We start from the raw sequence: 24,708 nt of genomic DNA, 5'->3' as shown, positions 1-24,708 counted from the left end.
TGGAAGGAAAGTTATGATCAACCTAGATAGCATATTCAAAAGCAGAGACATTACTCTGTCAACAAAGGTCTGTCTAGTGAAGGCTATGGTTTTTCCAGTGGTCATGTATGGATGTGAGAGTCTGACTATAAAGAAAGCTGAGCACCAAAGAATTGATGCTTTTGAACTGTGGTGTTGGAGAAGACTCTTGAGAGTCCCTTGGACTGCAAGGAGATCCAACCAGTCCATCCTAAAGATCAGTCCTGGGTGTTCATTGGAGGGACTGATGTTGAAGCTGAAACTCCAATACTTTGGCCACCTCATGCGAAGAGTTGACTCATTGGAAAAGACCCTGATGCTGGGAGGGATTGGGGGCGGGAGAAGGGGATGCCAGAGGATGAGATGGCTGGATCATCGATGGACATGAGTTTGGGTAAACTCCGGGAGTTGGTGATGGACAGGGAGGCCTGGCATGCTGCGACTCATGGGGTTGCAGAGTCGGACACAACTGAGCAAATGAACTGAAGTTGAAGCTCGGCAATATTGGGATATTTCCTAATTCATTTAGTGGCAGATCCAGAACCAGAACTTATCTCCTGACTTCCAGTATATCCACTTAAATCACTTCTCCCCTCCCTACCCAATTCTTTTCATCAGCTAATATACCTCCTTCTGATAAATTTTTTTTTTTTTTCTGATAAATTTAAAAACCCATCAAAACAGTAAGTTGACACATATTACCATACTTCTCCCCTCTGGTTAATTTTGTGTATATAATAGGATATAGCAAAACATGAACAATCATTTTCTCGAATTATTGTTAAAGTGATTTTTCTTTCTAGTTTACTTCCCCAATTTCCTTTTATATAGATGCTTTACAAAGGGCCTTTACAAATTCCTCTGCTCCTCATATGAACTGAGGTGCTATTATTTCACAAATGAGGCAACAAATTCAGGAATTCTTTTATGTTATCAGTTTCTTGTGGTGGATGTTTCATTGCTAAGTCAGGTCTGACTGCTGTAACCCCCGCGGACTATATCTTGCCAAGCTCCTCTGTCCGTGGGATTCTCCAGGCAAGAATACTGGAGTGGGTTGCCATTTCTTTCTCCAGGGGATCTTCCCAACCCAGGGTAGAACCTGGGTCTCCTGCATTGCAGGCAGATTTTTACCCAGTGAGCTACAAAGGGAAATGTTTATTGTACAAAAGCACATGTATTAATTAGAAAAAGTCTGCATTATACCTGTTTCCCTGGTAGCTGAGTTGGTCAAGAATCAGCCTGCAGTGAAGGAAATCAGGGTTCGATCCCTGGGTCAGGAAGATCCCTTGGAGAAGGAAATGGCAACCCGCTCCAGTATTCTTGCCTGGAGAATCCCATGGACAGAGCCTGGCAGGATACAGCCCATGGGGTCACAAGATTCGGACATCACTTCCCAACTAAACCACCACATACTTGTACATAATCAATGGTCCTGATGTATCAACTTAGCATGTTTAACCTTTTTATACTAGGATAGGCAAGTCTTACGTTAATAAGTCAAATTTGAAATCATAGAAGTCTATAGCTTTTGACACTGTCATGTCTTGGCTCTCTGCAACCCCATGGACGGTGGCCCGTCAGGCTCCTCTGTCCATGGAATTCTCCAAGCAATATTGGAGTGGGTTGCCATTTCCTCCTCCAAGGGGATCTTCCCCACCCTCATCTCCTGTATTGGCAGGCAGTTTCTTGGGAGTACCTGGGGGCTTCATGTCACATTAAACACTTGAAATTCACCAGTCTGGAGGATGGGGTAGGGGAGACAGATCTACTGTACAAACTCTGCTAGATACATGAACACAAACTAGTGTAAAAATCCTCTTCCAACATCTTTAGGCCAGACTACTGATCCAAACCAGCCGAGTGCTCATTTCTCAAGCCCTGCTGCTGCTGCTAAGTTGCTTCAGTCGTGTCTGACTCTGTGCAACCCCATAGACAGCAGCCCACCAGGCTCCCCCGTCCCTGGGATTCTCCAGGCAAGAACACTGGAGTGGGTTAACATTTCCTTCTCCAATGCATGAAAGTGAAGTCTCTCAGTCGTGTCTGACTCTTCATGACCCCATGGACTGCAGCCTACCAAGGTCCTCCGTCCATGGGATTTTCCAGGCAAGAGTACTGGAGTGGGTTGACATTGCCTTCTCCATGAATGTCACCTAAATCAACTCTCATGGCTTGGGGGAGGAAAAAGGGTATTAGCCTGCTGTGTTAACATTCTATCATCTTTTATTCTCAAGCTAGGGTTTGGAAGATGTACGCTGTCAAAATAGTTTTGATAGCAAAAAAAAAAAAGACTTGTAGATATTAACAACTTAGTCATCTTTCAGAGAACAATTACCATGTGTTAGGTTTTATAAATATAAATGCATTCATGCACCAATTTACCCAAAGAAAACCTGTAACTGTAAAGTGCACACTGTATTGTCCCTATTCACATCACTCCTGGAAGTCCATGAGTGTCCAGGATCTGACCATACATTCTACCTTATCTCAAATAACTTTCTAATTGCAGGGCAGTAACCTGGGGTAACCTGTAACCAAACAGTATATATCATCTGTAATTTAAGAACTAAAAAATTCAGGGAAGGATTAGGTGGTATCAAGAGTAACATGTAGAAACAAACAGGAGGGCAAGCATTGGGAGCAAATAATTTTTATTTTTTTTACAAATACACCAAAGAATCATGCAATGCTGCCAGCATTGGATGCAATCCTGGGCCACAAGTCCGCACATTCCTTTGCGACTGGTCCTGTGATGGCAGAACCTGCATAAAAGAATGAAGCGACACATAAGCTCAAAGGGTCCTTTCCTTGCACACTTCTTGAGTTGAATCATCAAATCTCAAAAGCTGAACAAAGACGTGGATTCTTTCTTACCTTTCATCTCGCCTTTATTGTTTACTATGACCCCTGCATTATCTTCAAAGTAAAGAAACACACCATCTTTTCTCCGGTATGACTTTCGTTGTCGAATTACCACCGCTGGATGTACTGAGAGGGGAAAAAAAACAGTTGTCATTAAACCTGTCAAGTACCAATGTCACCATGAGAAAGCAGTTTACACCTTGTCTAGCTTCCCAACATTCCCCATTTGGACAGAATGCATCCTCATTAGCTTTTTCATTTCCTAAAATCAAGTGCAAAAGAGAATAAATATCCATCACCCCTTAAGGAAAGACCTTACTTCTAAGTTCAAACTACACGCATTTCCTTACAAGCATGAATCTGTACTCTGGGAGTACAGATCAGCAACATACCAACAGGAAACTTGTTAAGCACTTTCTATACATTTCCCTACTTCACCCAAGAGGTAGGTACTGTTAAGATCCCAATGTCATAGAATTGAGAAACGGACCTTCCTCATACTAGAGAGGCCAAGCTATTAACTCCTCATTACACAATATTCCATCCTCATTTCTATCAGGACCTCCAAGTACAAACTTTGATATAAAATTAGCACTTTATGCCATTTTAACTGCAAGGTACATGTTTTAATAGGCAACCTTGGAATTAACCTAAATATCTCAGGGCACATGCACAGAACACAACCACTTTAAATGATTATACATTTCTATAATTTTGTATATCCAAGACAATCATCTGTGAAGCAAGAATGAGTTATGGGAAGGAAATGGTCTTACTTACAATGGAAAATAGAACATACAAAAAAAAAAAAGAACATACAACAAAATACAAAAAAATGATGATCTCTTGGAGGCCTAAGAGTCGCGTAACAGAAATTCAACTTGTATTTCTTATTTAATTAACTCTAGGTTTAACTTTTTGAGAAACTGCTTCCCAGGGTCATAAGTAACTTTTTAAAACCTACCTGCTCTAAAGTGAATACTTTTCCAGATATTCAGAGCATTGACTGCACTTGATAGAACTAGAGTCAGACAGACCTGAATTCAAATCTTGACTGACAGTAGTTTGGAGACCTTGAACAGGTCATGCAATCTTTTGATGTTTAAGCTTTCCTCTTGCAAACTAGGGATAATAGTTAAAATTTCTGTATTTAAGATGTGGTGGTTTAGTTGCTAAGTTGTGTCCGACTCGTGCGACCCTGACTGTGGCCGAACAGATTTCTCTGTCCATAGGACTTTCCAGGCAAGAATACTGGCGTGGGTTGCCATTTCCTTCTCCAGGGAATCTTCCTGACCCAGGGATCAAACCGGGGTCTCCTGCCCTGCAGGCAGATTCTTTACCAACTGAGCTACCAGGGAAGCCCCATATTTTAAGATGAGACTGGAAATAGAGGATTATTTAGGCTATCCTTGAAGCATGTACTATGTTCACAGACAGTCTTTTGAGTTTTTAACAATGGGATACACACTGAGTGACAGGTAATGCTGACTGAGACTCTCCATTGGACCCTTATGTATTTAGCAATTCTCACAAATGAATCTAATAAATAAGGTCATATGAATTCAGGATTCTGGATTTCCAGTCCTGTCCTTTCCCACATTTCTACATGTTATAATGTATAGTCTAAAACCCATCTGTAACTTTTAGTTGACCCTCTGTATCTGCTGATTCAACCTCAGGTTGTGTGGTACAGTAATATATATTTAGTGGGAAAAAAATCTGTGTTTAAGTGCACCCGTGCAGTTCAAACCCATGCTGTTCAAGGGCTAACAGTATCATTTAGAAGAAACAAGGCCCAAAGAATAAAGTAATACAGTTGGAAAATCAGACCTAGTTTTAAAACAAGAAGTGTTCTCTGGTCTGTCCCACAACTGATTGAGACAGACAGCATGCCCTGCTGCTGTCTCACCCACAGTGATGGACAACTGCTCTGCCCTTCCCTGACAGCTTCCCAGGCCACAGACTAGACCCAGAAAGTGTTCTAGGAGGACAGCCTGTCCAGTTGCATGCTAACCCTGATCAACACACTGCTTTATCAGTGCTTAACTGCAATGGTTATTTCTTGCCTACCAAGTCCCCAAGTGCATACTGGAGATCAACAGAGCTGGAAAGTCAGTGCATTGAATATCAGAAGCTGTAAAGCCAGACAATGCAACACTGTCTCAGCCCTAACCCCTAATCCATACATGTAGTGGGAAAACTTTTTGGGGTGGTCCACAATTAGGCAATGAGCAGCCTCAGGTTTCAGTTTCTATCAGAAGAGATTTAGAAGTATCCATACTGAACTTTTTGTTCAGTCGCAACCCTGAGTTAATCTCATCAATGTATCATTAGAAAGTGAAAAGTTAAGTCGCTCAGTCGTGTCCAACGCTTTGCGACCCCATGGACAGTGACCTACAAGGCTCTGCCGTCCACAGAATTTTCCAGGCAAGAATACTGGAGTGGGCTGCCATTTCCTTTGCCATATGTATCATCACTCCCTTTCAAATTAGTTCCTGAAAAGAAACTTGCCTGGGGTGATTCAGGTCTTAAGGCTGAACTCTCACCTGGTACCACCTAGTCTGTAGCCAAGGAATCAGCAACTAAAGACAATTATCTGCTCTCACAGAAGAGACAACCCTAAATGTCACATACAAAAATTACCACCTGGATTCAAGGTTATTCGGGAAAGGGGAGAGAATGGGGTAAGGAGAGGTGTCAAGAAGGAAATGAGCAGAAGACGACTAGAATTAGAATATTCCAGATAGGGGACACAGCAAGAATCGGAGGCACAAAGGAAGGAGTGAAAGTTGGAACAAAAAAACAAGAACTAAAAGGAGACAGCTTGGGAAGGAATCATGTGTGGATGGACTGTAAATCCCAGTAGGACAGGGCTCTTTGGTGTAGGTATGTGAGACAAGTCTGTTAACTACTGTTAACTAGATCAAGCTTAAGAGGCCCTGAGAATGGCAAAATTACTGTTCCATTTTTCCAATAATGAGAGAAATCTTTCAACTGTCCATAGACCAAAAGGAGAATTCCATCTCTCTACTCACCCTTCTTTCGGAGCTCTGGTTTGCCTTTCTTGACTGTGGCCATCACCATGTCACCCACACCAGCAGCAGGAAGTCTATTCAATCGTCCCTTGATCCCCTTCACAGAGATGATATATAGATTTTTGGCTCCTATAAAAGAATGTAAACAAATATGGAGACTACTTTTGAGGGCCAATCAGGCAGTGCTGCGATTTTCCAACACCACCTCCTCCACTCACACTCCCAAGCTGAGAGTCCCCACTAGGTGGAACACCTTGTCACACCACCGATTGAAGCAAAACAACACAACAAGCTGCCGCTTCACCCAAAAGCGGTGTTTTCACTCTGCCCTTTCTTGACGGCTCAGCGGGTCATCAGCAAAAGGCCCACTGAGTGCTTTTAAAAGGGTGAGTATGGCAGGGGGCAGCCGAAGGTCTCACCTGTGTTGTCAGCACAGTTAATCACGGCTCCGACCGGAAGACCCAAGGAAATCCGGAATTTCGCACCAGAGGACCCACCACGTCCTGTAAGTAGGAAGGGAAACAGGAGGTCACTGCCCAGTCATGGTTTGGAGTCCCTTTCACATGCTTAAAGTAGAAGTTCACTCGCTTTGGGAGTATGCTTTGGGAAACGGCACACTGTAGATTCGTTCTCTTTAGGAATCCACACACTCCCTGCCCCATGTGCCACACAGTTCTCAAGGCCAATAGCCAAGTCCTCACTACCACGACATTAGACTGAGATTAACTGGCCCGGAAGACTCAATTCTCGATCCAACTTTTGCACCACTCAATTCTTCCTGCAGGGTGGGAGACTGCACATGGCACACACACTGGGGCTTAAGTCAGTCCAACTCCAATCCCGTTACTGTAGCGGTGACGCGGAGTGAACCCGCAGAGTTCGATCTAGAGTCACGACTGGATCCTGCCAACTCAACCCTCCAGCCGGCCCCCGTCACTTTCAGGGGTTCTCCCGGTGCTCTCCCGATGAACCCTCCAAGCCCTCTCGGGCCTCGCGCATAGCAAATCGCCCCAGCTGCCCACGGCCGCCGCTGCCGGCAAGGCCAGCTGCCACAGCGCAACAGATGTCGAAGGATCTTCCAAAGTCAAAAGCTCACCTCGCTTCGACATCTTGAAGGCCGGAAAGGGACAAAAAGGAAGTAGACACAAAGGACACTGGGATATGAACTCCGACGCCCCGCCCAATCTTGGCACGTGACCCGGAGTTTGCTCAATCCGCCTCTTTCCCCAGGGCGCTGTCTTATTACGTCATAAATGCGGGACGTCGCCTAGAGCTCGCGATCCAAAGTGAGCGGTGTTGGGGGTTGAAGGCTGCAGAATGAATGATACCCAGAGTACTTTCAATAGGAGCTCGGGAGTAGTTGTTTGGGACACAGAAACATTGGTTTAATTGATCGGACACCTTTTCTGAACACTATGTGCCAAGGACTTAGATGGACACTAGAGATTCAGAAATGATTAAATGGCCCCTAGAGAACGCACGGGCGTTGAGGGCAAGGGCTAAAGAGCTGGAAATGGTTTCATTAGGCTGTGATACAACTGAGAGGTGCCATTGTAGGGCTACAGATAACTCCATATTGTGTGTGCTTGGTCCCAACCCCGCTTGTATTTTCTATGTCTTGCTATATTCATCATTCTTTTCACTGCCTCAGGCTTTCCCATTCTTCAGGCTTCTTCCTGTTGATGCATTCACTCAAATATTAAAAGACTACTGATTCCAGACTCTGTCCTGGGCACAGGCTAGACTACGTCAGAACAAAACAGATCATTCTTGCCCTTACGAAAGTTACATCCAGTCAGGGTGGTGATGAAGCTGGGTATTAGATACCGAACCATAGACGTAATTGGAAAAGGAAATGGCAACCCACTCCAGTACTCTTGCCTGGAGAATCCCATGGACGGAGGAGCCTGGTGGGCTACAGTCCACGGGGACGCAAAGAGTCGGACACGACTGAGCGAATCCTTAGTTAGACGTAATAATGGCAGCATATAGTATGTTAGATGCTGATAATACTATGAAAACAAAAGTAGAAAATAGTAAGAAGAATCTGGAAGTGGGAAGAGGGGCAAATTGCAGTTCAAAATAGAATGGTCAGTGTGGGCTTTATGGAAGAAGTTGACATTAGGGCAAAGATTTTGAGATGAGGGCGTTAGCAATTTGATTGTCTAAGAAGAGCAGTCCAGACAGAGTCCTCAACCGATGAAAGACTCTAAGGTGGGATTGTGCCTGAACAATGTGAGGACCAGCAAGGAAGCCAGGAATGACTGGACAGAGTAAGTGAAGCGAAAAGCAATAGAATGAAGGTCAGAAGTAATGGAACTGGATCATGTAGGGCTCTGTACATCACTGTGCACTTTGACATTTACAGAGTGAATTGGAAATCATTAAGTTGTAAGCAGAGGAGGGAAATGATTTGACTAATATGTCAGAAGGATCACTCTAATTGAGACTAGACTGTGGGAGGGAACACAAAGATACAAGTAAGAAGACCTATTTGGGAAGCTCTTGCAATAACTCAAAAGAAAAATGGTGGTGGTTTGGACCAGAATGGTAGCAGTAGAAGTACTGTAATGTGATCAGATTCTGGATATGTTTGGAGATAGAGCCAACAAAATTTGGGATGAAGAAAAAGAGGAGAAAATGTTTCCAAAGCTTGAGGTCTGAGCAAGTTGCCATCAACTGAGATGGGGAAAGCTGTGAGAGGAACAGCTTTGGGGGTAAGAATAGCAGTTCAGTTTTGGAGATGTTGAGTTAGATGTCTGTTAGACCAAAAGAGAGAGATTTCAATAGCAGGTTGGACGTATTAGCCTGGAGTTTCAGAAAGAGGGAGATAGAAATTTGGGAGTTGTCAGCATATAAGTAAAGCCATGATAGTGGATCAATTAAAAAAGAAGAAAGTGTAAACAAAAGAGACCATGGGCTAACCTCTGGAGCACTTCAACATTAAGAGGTCTCTAAATCTATCCATTTATAAATCATCCTTCTCACTCTTAAATCCTTCACTTGCTCCTGCCAGTTTCTCTAGCTACCAGTTTCTCTCTCTCCACTTAGCCGAATTCCATATGTTTCTGAGTATATGATTTCATTATCATTTTTGCCTCTCTTGATAAATGGAACCACCATAGGTGTGCCTCTGGGATTCCTGCCCAAGTATTTTCAGTCTGCCTTCTCAGTGTCTCTCAAGTTTATCCACTTCTATCTCCTCTACTAACACTCTGGTCCAAGCCACCTCCATCTCTTGCCTAAACTACTTCTGAAGCTCTACAATAGGTCTCTTGGCCTCTATTTCTCCCTCATCCATCCACTCAGTCTTCATATAATGGCCAGAAATAATTTTTCAGAAATGTAAATATTACTATGTCACTCTCCTGAAAATCCTCCAGTGGTTTCTGTACTCTCAGAATGAAAGTTAAAATCCGTATCATGGCCTACTGGGCCCTGATCTAGCATTGTCCTAGCTCCTAACCTCATCTTGCACCATGTTCTCTCTCCCTCTGCGGAGTTGGCCTTTTTGTCCCGGATACCATATATGCTCCTGAATAGCCATAGGCCTCACACATGCTTGGCATACTCTAGCCTGACTACCCTCATCGTGTATTTTTACACCATGTAAAGTGTTACATTTTTACATCTATTGATTTTTACAGATCTCAGCTTAAATATCTTTTTCTTAGAGAAATTTTACTCTGACTTCTCTTAAGAGGTATTTTTCCATCATACTATTTATTTCAGTTCTTAAATATGTATTTCATGACTTTGCTGAATGACTTCCCACCCCCACAGTTAGTCTATATGTTCCAGTAAAAGCTGAGTTCATGTTTTTTTGTTGTTGTTCAACAGTATATCCCCAGCATTCAGCATAGGGCCTGACTCAATAAATACGTGGCAAATGATTGCTGAACAAATGAAGTCTACCTCAATGGTTTCCATATGTCAGCATCCTGGCATGAAGGAATTTTCATTCTTCTATGGCAAAATTAGAAATATTTGGAAAATACCGTGTTTCTCATAAAGCTACATTTGCTCAATTTAAAGGATTATCGTCTTCATCCTTTTTGTTGTTAAAAATGTTCCTTTAAATCCTACATCAACTTTTCACCATCTCAACACTGCCATCTCCGGGGTAGTTTCATTGGTCCATAAAAATCAGAGCTGCAAAATGATCTGTCTCTATTTCTTACTTCCTGGGTGCACACATTCCTTGAACCCCTGTAATCTAGTTTATTTCCTCACTATATGACTGAAATTATACTAGAAATTATGTATACTGATAAATTATACTAAAAAGTCCCCGTGACCTACTCTTTCCGCAATCCAAGGACACTCCTCAGTCTTTATCTTACTTGACCTCACATTGTTGCACGCTGGGACCGGTCCCATCTTCTTAACTCTCTTCACCTATGGTTTCCAAGATGCTAGTAATAATAGAAGTTACTATTTATGGAGTGTTCTTAAATACTAATCATTGAGTTAACCATTTTATAGGAATGTGACTTCTTGAATCCTCCCCACAACCCTGTGACTTAGGTATTATTAATCTCATTTTACAGATGAGGAAACTAGGAAATAGAAAGGTTAAGTGTTTTTGTCCAAGATCAAACAAATCATGAAAGGTAGAGATGGAATGGTGTCCTGAATCTGACTGATTCCAAAGTACAGGCTCTAAGCCACTATGCTATATTGCTCTCTCCTTACTCATTGCCCCTTCTCAGTATAGTTCTCTGAGTTATCACATCACCCAATATCTTCCATTACTATCAATAAGCTGCTGCTGCTGCTAAGTCACTTCAGTCATGTCTGACTCTGTGTGACCCCATAGACAGCAGCCCACCAGGCTCCCTGACCCTGGGATTCTCCAGGCAAGAACACTGGAGTGGGTTGCCATTTCCTTCTCCAATGCATGAAAGTGAAAAGTGAAAGTGAATTCGCTCAGTCGTGCCCAACTCTTCACGACCCCATGGACTGCAGGCTTCCATGCTTCTCCGTCCATGGGATTTTCCAGGCAAGAGTACTCCCAATTCTGTATCTCAGCCTAAGACATTTCTGCTTAGCTCTAGCTAGTATATGGAAACAGAGATAGGGACACCTCCACAGACACTTCAGATTAACACATCCAAAACCAAAATCAATTTTTCCAGAAATTTTGCTTTTCTGCCTGTATTATTTGCTATTCTGCCAGTTGTCTTGGTTGGTTACTTAGAGCATTGGTTCTCAAATATTTTCATCTGAATATCCTTTACATTCTTAAATTATTGAGGACTCCAAAAAGGTTTTGTTTGTATAGTTATATCTATCTACTGACAGTCACCAGATTAGAAATTTAAATTGTGAAATATTTAAGATGATCCATTACCTGTTAAAATCGGTTAAGTTCAGTTGTTTAGTCATGTCCGATTCTTGGCGACCCCATGGACTGCAGCATGCCAGGCTTCCCTGTCCATTACCAACTCCTGGAGCCTACTCAAACTCATGTCCATCGCGTCCATGATACCATCCAACCATCTCATCCTCTGTCGTCCCCTTCTCCTCCTGCCATCAATCTTTCCCAGCATCAAGGTCTTTTCCAATGAGTCAGGTGGCCAAAATATTTGTAGCTTCAGCTTCAGCATCAGTCGTTCCAATGAATACTCAGGACTGATTTCCTTTAGGACTGCCTGGTTGGATCTCCTTGCAGTCCAAGGGACTCTCAAGAGTCTTCTCTAACACCACAGTTCAAAAGCATCAACTCTTAGGCGCTCAGCTTTATTTATAGTCCAACTCTCATATCCATACATGACTACTGGAAAACCACAGCTTTGACTAGACAGACCTTTGTTGGAAGAGTAATGTCTCTGCTTTTGAATATGCTGTCTAGGTTTGTCACAGTTTTTCTTCCAAGGAACAAGTGTCTTTTAATTTCATGGCTGCAGTCACCATCTGCAGTGATTTTGGAGCCCAAGAAAATAAAGTCTGTCACTGTTTCCATTGTTTCCCCATCTAATTGCCATGAAGCATTTGCCATTGGATGCCATGCTTTTCATTTTTTGAATGTTGAGAAAATACATATGCTTAAAAACAATTGTACTTAAATTTTAAAAATAATGAGAAGAGTGGCTTCACTTTACGTTCCTTTAGAAATTTCTTTGATTTCTGGCTAAATGAAAGACATCTGGATTTTCATGTTTCCACATTTAGTCTGTTGTGACATCATGTAGCCTCTGGAAAGCTGTACGCATGAACGGACAAGAATGAAACAGGTAAGGAAGTGCGAAGTAAATTCTTTTTCCCTATGTGGAAAGGGTCTCACAGGCAGACATGGAAGAATTCAACTTCCAAACTCAGATTGGAGCCTGTTGGGTGAACCGGAAATCCCTTTATTTGGGTGTTGACCTTTTTAGAATGTGAAATCCACAGATGCCTGTAGACCAATTTCTGTATTCCCAGAAAACACTGACAAATGACCAAATATTTGCTATCTATCATGTTGAGGTGGATAAGGGTTAAAAGTGAGGACACAAGGGGGCACCCGGATTTGAACCGGGGACCTCTTGATCTGCAGTCAAATGCTCTACCCCTGAGCTATACCCCCTCTGCTGGTGGAAAGAAGATTACAGTTTATTTGTAGTGTTTATGGGAGCAGACATTGCCTTGGTGATTAACAATAGTTTGAAATGTATGACTAACTCTTTCAGGTTTCCCAGGTTGATGCTTAAGGACCAAGAGAAAAAGCAATCCGGACGGAAACGGACCCAAAAGGTAAGAGGGAAGGATGGAAGGACGAAGTCCAGTCCGGCCAGACATCCTGTGGTGTGCGATGGGATTTCTCTCCTCCAACAATTACAACCTCTTATACCTCTGACATCTGGGAATTCTTTAAGTCTAATTTCTATCCTCCCTGCCTGCATCCCAAGTTGTACTGAATCCCCAGCTTGTGCTTTGCGCATGGAAGGAAGTGCTTCCCTTGTCTTTCCCAAGGTATCTCCAGCATCTTGAGTCTCTTCCACTTGCTTTGCTTCTTCAAACATCAATAGATTTCCCCTAGGTTGGAAATTCCTCCCTTTAGCTATGATCACCTGTCCAGTTTTTCTTTTTCACTACCAAATATTAAGAAAGTCTTTGACTTCATTTCTTGTTCATTATCAACAAGCTTTCCTCACAGTTCTGTTACTCTCTACATTTACTTTCTCAACTGTCAGGAATTTTCCCCCCTTGGCGTCTGTATCTTGTTTCTCCAATAGACTAAGTTCCTGGAGGGTAGGATCACATTGCTTTCCCTTTTGTATTCCTCACAGTAGTTGGCAGAATGCCTGATTCACTACAAACCCTGGTGGTACCTATCAGCCAAACCTCATTAAACTCAAATTCATTCAACTCAACTATGGCATTACACCAAGCTTGCACCTAAGCAGTAGAATGTTGTTAGAGGAGCGCTCAGAAGTCTGAACCACACTACCAACCTGAAACAGGCTCTGTATCTATTACTCCTCCACCACTGACTGGCTAGATTCACTTTCTCACTCTCTAAAATGATTATTTCACATACGTTCTCCATTCTCAAACCTTCTACATCTTATCTTTCCTCCTCAGAGGATGCTGGCCTCTTCCTTTTTGGAGAACATCAGAACCAGTCAGAAGTAGGGTTGTGCTGATAAAAGGCTAATAACTGCCCAGGACCTGATTTGTAGGATTTGCCAATTCTCATAGTATTAAAAACGCCCATCTGCTAATTTCAAGTGAAATCAACTGGCTTTAAAAATTCTGGAAAATTTAACAATTGGTTCTTACAAGCCAGTGTGAGTCGAATCTAGCACACTTCTGGGACTGATTTTTCACCAGCTACCAGCTATATACTGACAACTCTTCACATCACATTTCAAATCCAGACATGTTTCTGAACTTCAGAAATAACGGGATCTCCAGCTGCATACTTAAAATTTCCTCTTAAATGTCTGTCGGGCACCTCAGACTTAGCATATTGACCTTATACTAGAATGTGAAGTCTATGAGGCTAGGGGGCTGTACTTTATTACCTTTGTTTCAGAGTTTTAAAAAGAAACTCTTGAGGATTTTTTTTTGGTAAATTTACTCCTTTCTCAATGTTCTTTATCTCAGGAAATCACATGCACCCAGATAGTGAAGTCAAAAAAGAAGAGTCATTCTTTTTTATGTTTATTTTTTTGAGTCATTCTTTTTTAAAAAAATTTTTATTAAATTCCGTGGACAGAGAAGCCTGGTCAGCTACAGTCCGTGGGGTCACAGAGTCGGACACCACTGAGTGACTAACGTGCGCAAAACGCGTAGTTAATTTACAATGTTGCGTTAGTTTCAGGTATAAGCAAAGTAATTCAGCTATATATATTTATATATATATATTTTATAGTTTTCCATTATGGTTTATTACAGGATACTGAATATAGTTCCCTGTGCTATACAGTAGGGCTTTATTCTTTATTCATTCTCTATATAATAGTCTGCATCTGCTAATCCCAAACTCACAAGCCATCGCTCCCCAGCCCCGTGGCAACCGCGAGCCTGTTCTCTATGTCTGTGAGTCTGTCTGTTTCCTGGATACATTCATTTGTGTCATATTTTAGATTCCACAAACAAGTAATATTATATGGTATTTGTCTTTCTCTTTCTGACCTTTCTTAGTATGATAATCTCTAGGTCCAGCCACAGTGTTGCAAATGGCATTATTTCATTCTTTTTTTATGACTGCTTAGTATTCCATTGTCGGAGAAGGCAATGGCACCCCACTCCAGTACTCTTGCCTGGAAAATCCCATGGATGGAGGACCCTGGTGGGCCGAAGTCCGTGGGGTCGCTAAGAGTCGGACACGACTGAGCGACTCCACTTTCACTTTTCACTTTCCTGCATTGGAGAAGGCAATGGCAACCCACTCCAGTGTTCTTGCCTGGAGAATCCCAGGGACGGGGGAGCCTGGTGGGCTGCCGTCTATGGGGTTGCACAGAGTCGGACACGACTGAAGCAACTTAGCAGCAGCAGCAGCAGTATTCCATTGTATATATGTACCACAACTTCTTTATCCAGTCTATGGACATTTAGGTTGTTCCCATGTCTTGGCTATTGTGAATAGTGCTGCTATGAACATAGGGGTGCATGCATCTTTTAGAATTATACTTTCATCCCTAGGACCAATGCAGCAGCCAATCCCTTTAACTGGAATGCCCACTCCCAACAGATGGGCAAATGGCTGTCTCTTTCATGTCATCCACATCATAACTCCACAATCACCTGTGAAGAAAACTTTTCCCTGACTATGCGTCTTGAAATACCTGCTCGTACCTCCCTAACACATATCTTGTCTTTTATTTTAGTCATTTTCCTTATGCGTTTATTCATTTGTGCACTTGTTTCTGTTCTGTCTCCATTTGATTTTCAAGTCAGTGAGAATGAGAACCTTTGTACCTCTCTATTGAAAGCATGCTCTGCACCTACAATGGGGCACAAAGTAGTAGTTTTCTAAAAATAGAGAGGGACCACTAGAGAACACAGCCAGGGAAAGTCTCTCAGTGGACATTTCTGTTCAGCTGGTGCTTGCATTCTTTTTAGAGAGACCAGGAGAAAGGATGCCTTACTCAGTTTTGCAAGAAGCTATTCTCTGACTTCTTAGGGTGAAGAGATGACTTGGGATCGTGGATAAAGAATTGAACTTAGAAAAGACAAAAGTTCACATATTTTCAAAATTCCATGTTTTTACTAGGTCTTTTAATGTTGTTCCTTGTTATTACTATTCAATATCTTGTAGCAAGAAGGAACTGATTTTAGAAAAAGAATTTTCAGGAAAAAAAAAAAGTCTGGAATGGATGTAAAAAGCATTTGCCAGGACACTGCCAGTAGAGGGGGTATAGCTCAGTGGTAGAGCATTTGACTGCAGATCAAGAGGTCCCCGGTTCAAATCCGGGTGCCCCCTTTCATGATTTTCCATTTTTCACAGTCACAAGTTAACACAAAGTCAAAGGTGTGTTCTGAATCCAAATCTTTCAGGAGATTCTCAGAAAATACTCTTAGCCCTGAGAAGTAGAGAGAGATGCCTAGAAGTCACACAGGAATGACTCCACCACTTTTCCGGTGAGCACTCTGACTCAGGGCCAAGAAGCCCATTCACCTGTACTCTCAGTAGGTAGAAAGAAGGCTGAGACCTTTCCAGTTTGAGATCCTTCAAGACTTACTGGTTTAATGTTAATCATAGTTTCTTTGGAGGGGAAGAAATGGAATGCCTGGGCGGAGCAATATTATTTTGCCTAGTTCATAATAGTGGCGAAGTCACAGCACAGATTTAAGATGAAAAGTGGACGGCTTTCGTCTTTATATTAGCTCAAAGGCAGGGTTTTGGCCTGATAAACCTACAGGTGGAGTTTGAGGCCTGGTGTCCAGGAATGGGGTGAAAAATTAGCTATTTCTCACCTCTGAGCTTTGACCGGCACAGCTGCTGCTGCTGCTAAGTCACTTCAGTCGTGTCCGACTCTGTGTGACCCCATAGATGGCAGCCCACCAGGCTCCACCGTCCCTGGGATTCTCCAGGCAAGAACACTGGAGTAGGATGCCATTTCCTTCTCCAATGCATGAAAGTGAAAAGTGAAAGGGAAGTCGCTCAGTTGTGTCCAACTCTTCACGACCCCATGGACTGCAGCCTACCAGGCTCCTCCGTCCATGGGATTTTCCAGGCGAGAGTACTGGAGTGGGGTGCCATCACCTTCTGACCGGCACAGCAGCTCTGCTTAATCACCATGTCCAGCTTCACTTGTCTCACAGTAATGCATGCTCAGTTGCTCAGTGGTGTCCCACTGTTTGCCACCCCAAGGATTGCTCCTCAGTCTATAGGATTTCCCAGGCAAGAACACTGGAGTGGATTGCCACTTTCTTCTCCAGACAGCAATGGGAGCCGTGGGGGAAAAAAATATTCGAGTAGTATTCCCCTGGGGCCCTGCAGGATGACACAACCAAATTCCGAGTTTAAAATACCACAAATTCCCCCTGACTCAAGAAGCATGCCTCTCCCACTATCCTTTCTTTTTCCTTTTTTTGGGCAAAACCTAGTCGAGAGGGTCGCTCTTGCTCCCTGATCTTTTCCCTTGGACCCAACAGTGATAACAGCCAGTCACGCAGTGGACAGTTATCTGTCCCCATCTGTAGGTTATGAAACTTAATGGCATTGTATTATTTGCTCAGTGGTTCTCAAAGTGTGGTCCAGCAGCATCAACACCCCCTGGGAATTTGTTAAGAATGCAAATTCTTGGGGTCCCACTCCAGGCCAAGAGTATCAGAAACTGTAGTTGGAGGGGTAGTGTTTTAAGGAGCTCCCTATTTAATTCTGACACACACTCAAGTTTGAGAACCACTACATTAGTTTATATCAGTTTATATCAGGAGGTAACTTTATTTTTGTAAATTAAAATGAGATTTTGGGTCGGCACTGACCATTTCCACGTTCTCAAACTGCTTTCACTGTGCTGGTGTTATGAGCAATAAGGAGAGGTGGTTAGGGCACGCGCTTGTCACCGGTAATAAAGAAAGTTGAAGTTGGAGAAAATCTGTGTCTGTGGGTTTTCTTCTCCAGACCCACCCCTACCCAAAATGAAACACCAAGTTGGGGGAGTCTTGCCTCCTGAACCAGCGCCTGGAACCGCCTTACACGACTGAGGCTGCCGCAGGTGACCACAGAAATCCCAGTACCTCCGGCATGGATCGTGGGGACCTGAAGTTTTTGTAGGTGATTTGTGCCTGTACCCACCCTCTCCTGCTGCTGAGTACGAAAACCGAAAGCCTTCCGTTAAGGTTGGAGAATGAGGAAGGAATTTTTAAATAGCTTTTCTCTATTTCTCTAACCTAGGACCCGAGGTTAAAATATGAATCAAGAAGGAAAGAATACAAAAAAAAAAAAAAGGATAAAAAAAAAAAAAAAAAAGGAAAGAATTATACTAGACAAAAGTTAGGGGAAAAATCGCCGAGGGGGCACCCGGATTTGAACCAGGGACCTCTTGATCTGCAGTCAAATGCTCTACCACTGAGCTATACCCCCACGCCGCGCCTTGGCTTGGATGCGGCTCTTTTGGGTGTTAAGACACTGCACCACCAAAGGTGAACAGTAAGGGTAAGGAGAAAGAAACGCAAGAGAAAATGGGATCAAGCGCAAAGCAGAAGCTCGCTGGATTCGGGGAACTACGGAAAAGCTGCACGGCAGAGGCGCGGGGACGGAAGAACTAACCCGGTCTGCGAGGGACTGAGTCCTGGAGGGAGGGACGGGTTCCGCCCTACAAATTGTGGGAGAGGATGTTGCAGGGCTTGGGTAACATCCTAGGGGCGGGGCAGGGGGGGTTCCCGTTGATCCGTGGATTTCTCGCCAGGTACCGACGGGTACAAAGGAAGTCCCCAAACCTGGCGAATCTGGTTGGGTGTTCGAGTGGGTTCGAACCCCACCCTGGACGGTTGCGAGCGGTTCGCCCGCCCTGCAGCCCAGGTGCCCAGATGTGCCACCGGATCGCCCCCGCCCCGCCTCCAGCGGCGGAAGGGCCCTGGGCAAGGTCGCATGTCCGCGCCTGGCCTCCGGGCGCATTCCAGGGCCCTTTCTGCTTGCGAGCTCACCTAGGCGCGTACCGCTGGGCGCGCAGTCCTCCCTGGAACCCGCCCCCGCGCAGTCCCACGTCGCCGGAGAGCGCGCCTTGCCGCGCGTGCCCCTGCCCGCGCCCGCGGCGCGTCCCCGCCCCGGTACAGCCCCTCCTCCCCGCTGTGTTTATTAGGGGAAGGAGGGCGGGGGCGGAGGCCAGTTCCCTAGCTCAAGCCGCCGTCGCTGTCGCCTGTGCAGTTGAGGCCGCGGCCGTCCCCCGCCAGCTCGTTCCGGGCAAAGAGAACGCGCGCGAGCTCGGGCGTCCTCGCCCCAGCCTTTCCCGGAGCCATGAATCCTAACTGCGCTCGGTGCTGCAAGATCGTGTACCCCACGGAGAAGGTGAACTGTCTGGATAAGGTGAGACTCGGGATTGGGAGACGCGTCTTTGCAATCCCCGAGCTCCAGATCGGAGGAGGAGAGCGGGGCTGGGTCTCTGCCGCCCCGTTACCGCGATCGCGGGAGGAGGGAAGGTGGGTGGTGTCATGGGGTGTGAGGGACGGACCCCAGTCTGGAAACCGGGAGATCCGGGGCGAGGAAAGGAGTCCACGCGTGGCGGGCAGCCACTACTGGAGAGGAGTGGGCTCGGCGCCCCGGGGTGGAGAAGCCGGGCCCCGGAGTGGGGGTGGGGGAAGTGAGGGAAGGTTAGGGGTGCAGTCCCGCCCCCTAGGGCCGGGAGAGTGAGAGCAGACGGCCGCTCCCTCTCCCCGCCTCGCCGAGCGCCAAGTAGGCGGAAGCGCCGGGCGCTGGGGGAGGGGGCGGGGCAGAGGTTGGGGGCCCCTGCTAAGCGGTCCGCTTCGGCGGCTACTGGCCCGGCTTCCTGGCCTGGAGACTGGAGGGTGGGGGCCGTCAGCGGGCAAGTGTTGCGTCTGGGGAACTGGCCTTCGGATAAGGACCCGAGCCCCATTGCGAGAGCCCGTTTTTTGGACGACCTGCAGCCCTCTTGGTGGTTCAGCGGTTAATGGGCTAGCCGGCGTCCTCCATAGCTTCCCAGCCCCCACCTCAAATTAGAAGCCAACTCCCAGCGTTGGTCCGCCCAGCGGGACCCGGGCGGGGTCGCTTGCTGGAGTAGGGTGGGTGGGGGTTGCTTCACTGAGATCTGAAATTGTGTTCAGAGGCTGAGTCCACCCTGTAGAACAAAGAGCTAACTTTTCAGAGCAGGTTTCCCCAATGGAGGGTGGGGTTGGCTGAGTTCAGGGGGAGCCAAGAAAAGGGGGGAGGTGTTGGGGGGAAGGGAAGGTGGCCTTCTGGAAATTCACTGTCCCCTGGGGGCCCTTAGGCGTCTCCCCCCCCCCCCCCCCTTCATGCTAGACTCGTTCATCTGGTTGCCATTATACTTTTTGAAGGGGGGCGGAGAGTGGAACTGGGTATTTCCTGCAGTTTGGGGTAGGATCCGGACCTCTTTTAATCTCACTAAGATCCTAAGGCAATCCACCTTCCCTCTCATCCCCTCCTCGGTCTGGAGGAGAGGCCTCTAGGATTTTGTCCACTTCTTCATCATGCCTTTCATTCACTTCCTAAAGCTGGCCCCTTGCCCACAGATTCCCTCCTTCCCATCTGGTCTGGCCAGGGGTTGGGGGGCGTGGGATGGAAGATGATGCAGGGCCCACCTGGAGTCAGGTATTTTTTGTGAGGGGGGAAAAGGGTCGTCCCTTGGATTCTTTTGTCTTTCTCCTCCTTAGGGTTGGCGCTTCCTCAGTAACCTTTGGCCTCTGAGTCAGGGTGAGGGGGTGGTGTTCCATGGTTCTGAGATCATTTTGATACTGCTCTTGGAGGAAGGGGTCATGCGGGGCCGCTGCTGTTTCGGTCTTCTCTCCTGGGCCTGGCTGGGCAGGAGGAGAGAAAGGCCATGTTATGGTGCAATGAATGTGGGTGCTGACCTTCCCAAAGACCATGCGGGAGGGCAGGACTTGAGCCTGGGGGCAGGAGCTGAGAGCTCTCTGGCCTTGCACACTGGTGTTTCTGCTCTTCCCTGGTGGGAGGGATTTTGGCCTCTGCGTCTTGAGTTCCTTGTGCTCCCCTTCTGCACAGTCATGAATTGGGAAGAGGCAATGGCCACTTTCCACCCACATAAGGCAGAAGCAGTATCTGCTGGACTGACTGCTAGCCTGGGCGTTGGAACACTTGGTCCTAGTTCCAGGTCTGCTCACCACCAGCTCTGTGAATGGCTCTAGGCCTCAGTGTTCACAGTCTGTCAGATGGGTATGATGATGTCATTTCCTCAAAGGTGGGGAAGTGCACTCAAGTGCCTGTTACAGCGCCCGGAAGGGGATGTGGTATAGGCTGTGCGTCCTCTCCTTTTCTGGGGAACTCTGTCCAGCCCCATACCTGGCTTTCCCTGTAAAGACCTTTGGTGTCTGAGGGAGGGTGCAGCCCCTTTAAGGCGCCCTCCCCAGCTGTTTTCTTCCCTTCTCTAGAAGAGGACATTCAGGTGGAGGGTGCCCTGGGAAGTGAGACATGGCGGTTCCTCTCTCTTCTTAGATCTCTCCCTACAGGAGGTTTCCCTGGGGAGATGTCACCCCTGCACTGAGCAGGAGGCCTGGAATATCCAGGTATTAGACTGGTTCCTCCCAACGCCCTCCAGGCAGTAAGGGCAGGCACTTGGAATGGGGACCTGATGCTTGAGGAGGGACGTTCAGTCCCATAGACACAGTTGCTAACCAGCTTCCCAAGACAACCCATTTACAACAGGAGAGAGTCAAATTAGACTCACCTGTTTCACTGCAATTTCCCTAGGACCCGACATGACCCAGAGCACAAGCTACGTCCTTGGTGTTAGCCTTTCCTCCTCCCTGAGCCTATCTCCCAAAGGCTTAGGTGAGTAAAGGCCACATCACCTCTGATGGCCACCCTACCATCAACCTGCATTACCCAGCGTGTCCTCGTGCTGAATAAATGTGTATGGCTGGCCACGGTGTTTGAGGTCGAGATTCGTTTCCCCAATTTATGGGATTAGAGTTGGGGAAGAAACAGGGTGATGTCGCTTGCTCATTCATTCAAAGAATATTAAGCACCTACTTGGTGCGAGGCCCTCTCGGCTGCTGCAGGGCCTCTGCGGAGGGAGAGAGGCTGTGTCTCACAGTGTCCTCTACCTTTTGACAGACTTGGAGTTTGGTCCTAGATCACACTGGGAGGCATTAACATGGGGACTCTCTGTGTCCCCCTGGCCTGGCTTGCTTTTGCTGAGCTCCTGAATACAGATGGAGGCATTGAGGAGGGTAGAGGATTGGTGGGCCGAGTCCCCTGGACTCCCCCATTGGGAGGGCTCTCTGCCTCTGGTTGTCTGAAGTGCCCTCCTGTCTCCCCCTCACCCCCCAGGTGGCAGCAAGGTAGAAGGAAACCGGACTGGACACAGAAGAGGGGAAAAGGCCTGTAGCCCTGGTGCCTTGTTTCCTAGCTAAGAGCACCCCACAGTCATCCCATGACCGTCCCTGCATAGACTCCTTGGAATGTGCCAGGCTCAGTCTTCCTGCGAGCCTCACAGAGCAGATGCGATGGCTCCTGTAAATTATGACCCCCGTAAGCAGAGGCCCAGACAGGTCATGCGGTTCACTCCCCACAGCCCGAGCTGGAATTCAGCACTAAAGTTCTTGGTGCTCAGCTCTTCTGCCTGTTGTGTTTGCAAAAAAGTACTTTAATTTACACTATCTCCCTAATGTTTGTAGTGGGCCCTCCCCTTCCTGACACTGGCCTGTGGAATGCTCGAGGCCTGAGCTCTTGAACCAGGAATAATACTCCCTGGGAATCTGGGGAGGTGCAGCCATGGTCTCTGCCTTTAAGCCAGCCTCCCAGGTGGCCAGCTGAGCTAGGCTGGTGACCGGGCCAGGGCAGGCCAGGGTGGGGCTACCGTTGCCCCTGGAGGAGTGAGAAACTGTAACCCTGGGTGACGGGAAGGGAGGGAGAGGTCTCATACTCTAGCCCTGAGTCATAGGGCACCCGGGTGGAGAGGGTGGAGTGGGCAAGATCCCAGGCAGCAGGCACAGCGACCTAAAGTTCACCACACCCCCCACCCCCAGAGCTGTGAGCAGCTTCTCCCCCCACGTCTGCAGTGACTCTAGAGAGAGAGGGCTGACCCCCAGCCTCACCCAAGTGCAGGGGATCTTGCTTCTGCCCCCAGCAGCCTCAGTTTGCCTTTCTGTGGAGTGGGTTGCAGCTTTGGAGCTCCAGGCCAGGGACAGTGGAGGCTGATGCTGGAGCCTGGGACATGGGCCAAAGAGGCTCCTAACGGGCACCCAGAAAACTAGGTTTTGGTGAACAGGAAAGCTGTGGACTTCCAGGGCAGTGGGGAGGATTCAAGTTGCATGTTTAGAGGTAACTGCTCCCTGAGTCCCGGGAATGCTGCTCTGAAACCTTACCTGTGGCCTGTAAGAAAGAGGGGACTCCTGCTCTGCGGCAGGGCTCCTGGGGCAGGGAAAAGAGGCAGACAGAGGGTCACTGTGGGGTGTTACTGACATGTTTCTCTGACTGTGTCCGTTACCAGACCTGACTGAGACAGGGATGGGTGTCTTTTCATTTGGGGTCTCCTTGGGTCTGCCTGGCCCACAGGGGCTATTGAATGACTTGCCATTTTCTGCCCCTCATTCCCCTCACTCTCCTGTCTCCAAAAGGACACAGTGGTGGAAGCTGCTGATTTTCTTGAACCTTTCTTGGTGCCCTCCTCCAGAGAGCGGAGGGAAGTGAGGCTGTGTCACCTCCCCGCACTTCCCTGGGACCGGGGTTTTAGTTCCACTTTACAGATGCACAGACGGAGTTCCGTAGTTACCCTGAAGGCATTCAGTCCCCTCCTTTTCATTATTTTGTTCCTGGACCCCCTGTAAGGGAACAGATGACCACTCCCTAGCCTCTAACGTGTCTAGCTGAGAGCAGGGGGTGTCTGGAGGTGAGGTGGGGAAGAGCTATAGATAGAAATGGGCACTGTTCCCTTGTATGGGGCTCCCCTTCCTTCCAGTGGTAGCTGGCGGCAGGGGGTGTCTTGTAGAACCCCTGGATTGGCTGCTGGCCTTGTACCCCAGCCTGGTCAGTATACTCAGCCCCAAGGGGGTTGGCTCCAGGGTGGGTACCTGGCTGTGAGCTAGGGTGGACGTGTCTGTGTCCCTCCCTTTTTTCTCCCCCAGGTCAATCGGGGGGCACCTTTGGAGGTCCTCAGGCCCAGGACAGTGTGGATTCCTGCCTATGTGTGTGTGAAAGTGGGTCATGGTCTGGATTCCAGAGAATGTTTTTCCTGGCAGGCCCCTGCGGGGGTGGGGGTGGGGGGCGGGGGCCCAGGCAGGGGCATGTGCGGCTAAGCAGGCAGAGGCCGGCAGACTGGGTGGTGACAGAGCTGGGGCAGTCTGCCAGCACCTCCCAGGCATTGCGGGAGGGAGAGGGGCTTTCACTTCGGGGCTGGTGGGGGGCAGGGACCACTCTGTTCTAGGTTTCCAGTGGGCTGTCTGCACTGGGGTTTCGCACTGAGAGGCGTCGGCTGGGCTGTGGGATTGGCCCAGGTTGGCTTGGGAGCCCAGCTTCACCGGCCTCCTCTTTGCTTCCAGACTTCCCCTGGCCTTCTTCCCAAAGAGCGGTTCTCCTGTTCCTTTGGTCACTATTCCACTCCTGAAGAGGCCTTTGGGTCTCCTTGATAGGAAAAGTACTCTATTAGAAGGTGATTACCCCCCCCACACCCCCACACACAATTACCCTGTGGGCTCTGGTCTACACGGGCCAGGGTGAGGGAGGTGGTATCCCAACCTCTTAACCCTTTTTTTCTGTCCCTTTCTCCCAAGTGGCCCAGAAGCACCTCTTGGCTGAGAAATACATTTGAAAAGCACTGCCTCGGGAATTTCTTGATAGGTGGCCAAAAACCAGGCATTTGCTGGGTACCTCGAAAGTCTCCCTGTGCCCTTCCCTGGCTTCTGGCCTCTTTCTCTGAGGAATCAGGAGGATGTCCCTTAGCTGCTGGGAAAGGGGGCAGGGAAAGGCCAGCTGGGTCACCCCGACAGCCCGGATTCTGGGGCCCTGGAAGCTGGGCTCCGGGTAGGTGCTAACCCCGGGGCCTCGTCCTGGGCTGCCACGTGCCAGGAGCGAGTCTCTCATCTGCCTGGGTTTTCTTGAGCTTCAGCGTTTCTCGGGATGGGGTCACCTCTGTTACATCAGTTTCCCTGCCCTCGTGGTCTTTGACGCTGTTCCCCTCCCTTGGCGGCCCTGGATTGATCCTCG

At 47.3% G+C, this 24,708-nt stretch overlaps 2 protein-coding genes and 4 non-coding genes across 6 annotated transcripts in view; 2 read left to right on the top strand and 4 right to left on the bottom strand.

The window, feature by feature from the left end:
* Positions 1-2,649: 2,649 nt before the first annotated feature.
* Positions 2,650-7,148, bottom strand: RPL23 (ribosomal protein L23). Its single transcript, XM_006045881.3, has 5 exons — positions 7,009-7,148; positions 6,332-6,415; positions 5,913-6,041; positions 2,890-3,003; positions 2,650-2,777 (listed from the first exon to the last, which is right to left on the bottom strand). Exons 1-5 carry the CDS (start codon positions 7,019-7,021, stop codon positions 2,695-2,697), a joined length of 423 nt encoding a protein of 140 aa, XP_006045943.1. The 5' UTR covers positions 7,022-7,148; the 3' UTR covers positions 2,650-2,694.
* On the bottom strand, positions 6,165-6,300 carry LOC112584126. The gene has a single exon (XR_003108472.1). It is a non-coding gene; the product is annotated as a small nucleolar RNA SNORA21 (small nucleolar RNA).
* Positions 7,149-12,408: 5,260 nt separating the features above from the next.
* TRNAC-GCA lies at positions 12,409-12,480 on the bottom strand. The gene has a single exon. It is a non-coding gene; the product is annotated as a tRNA-Cys (tRNA).
* A 3,273-nt stretch (positions 12,481-15,753) lies between these two features.
* TRNAC-GCA lies at positions 15,754-15,825 on the top strand. Its single transcript has one exon. It is a non-coding gene; the product is annotated as a tRNA-Cys (tRNA).
* A 2,037-nt stretch (positions 15,826-17,862) lies between these two features.
* On the bottom strand, positions 17,863-17,934 carry TRNAC-GCA. Its single transcript has one exon. It is a non-coding gene; the product is annotated as a tRNA-Cys (tRNA).
* A 730-nt stretch (positions 17,935-18,664) lies between these two features.
* Positions 18,665-24,708, top strand: part of LASP1 (LIM and SH3 protein 1) — a 40,709-nt gene continuing 34,665 nt past the window's right edge. The window contains exon 1 of the mRNA XM_006045882.4: positions 18,665-18,876. Coding sequence (XP_006045944.1) covers positions 18,808-18,876 — 69 coding nt within the window. The 5' untranslated portion in view covers positions 18,665-18,807. The remainder of the gene's footprint in view (positions 18,877-24,708) is intronic.

The sequence above is a fragment of the Bubalus bubalis genome, chromosome 3, assembly GCF_019923935.1.
Source record: "Bubalus bubalis isolate 160015118507 breed Murrah chromosome 3, NDDB_SH_1, whole genome shotgun sequence".
Taxonomy (NCBI): Eukaryota; Metazoa; Chordata; class Mammalia; order Artiodactyla; family Bovidae; genus Bubalus; species Bubalus bubalis.
The sequence above is the reverse complement of the archived record's forward strand: the minus strand, read 5'-3'. Positions and strand labels throughout refer to the sequence as shown.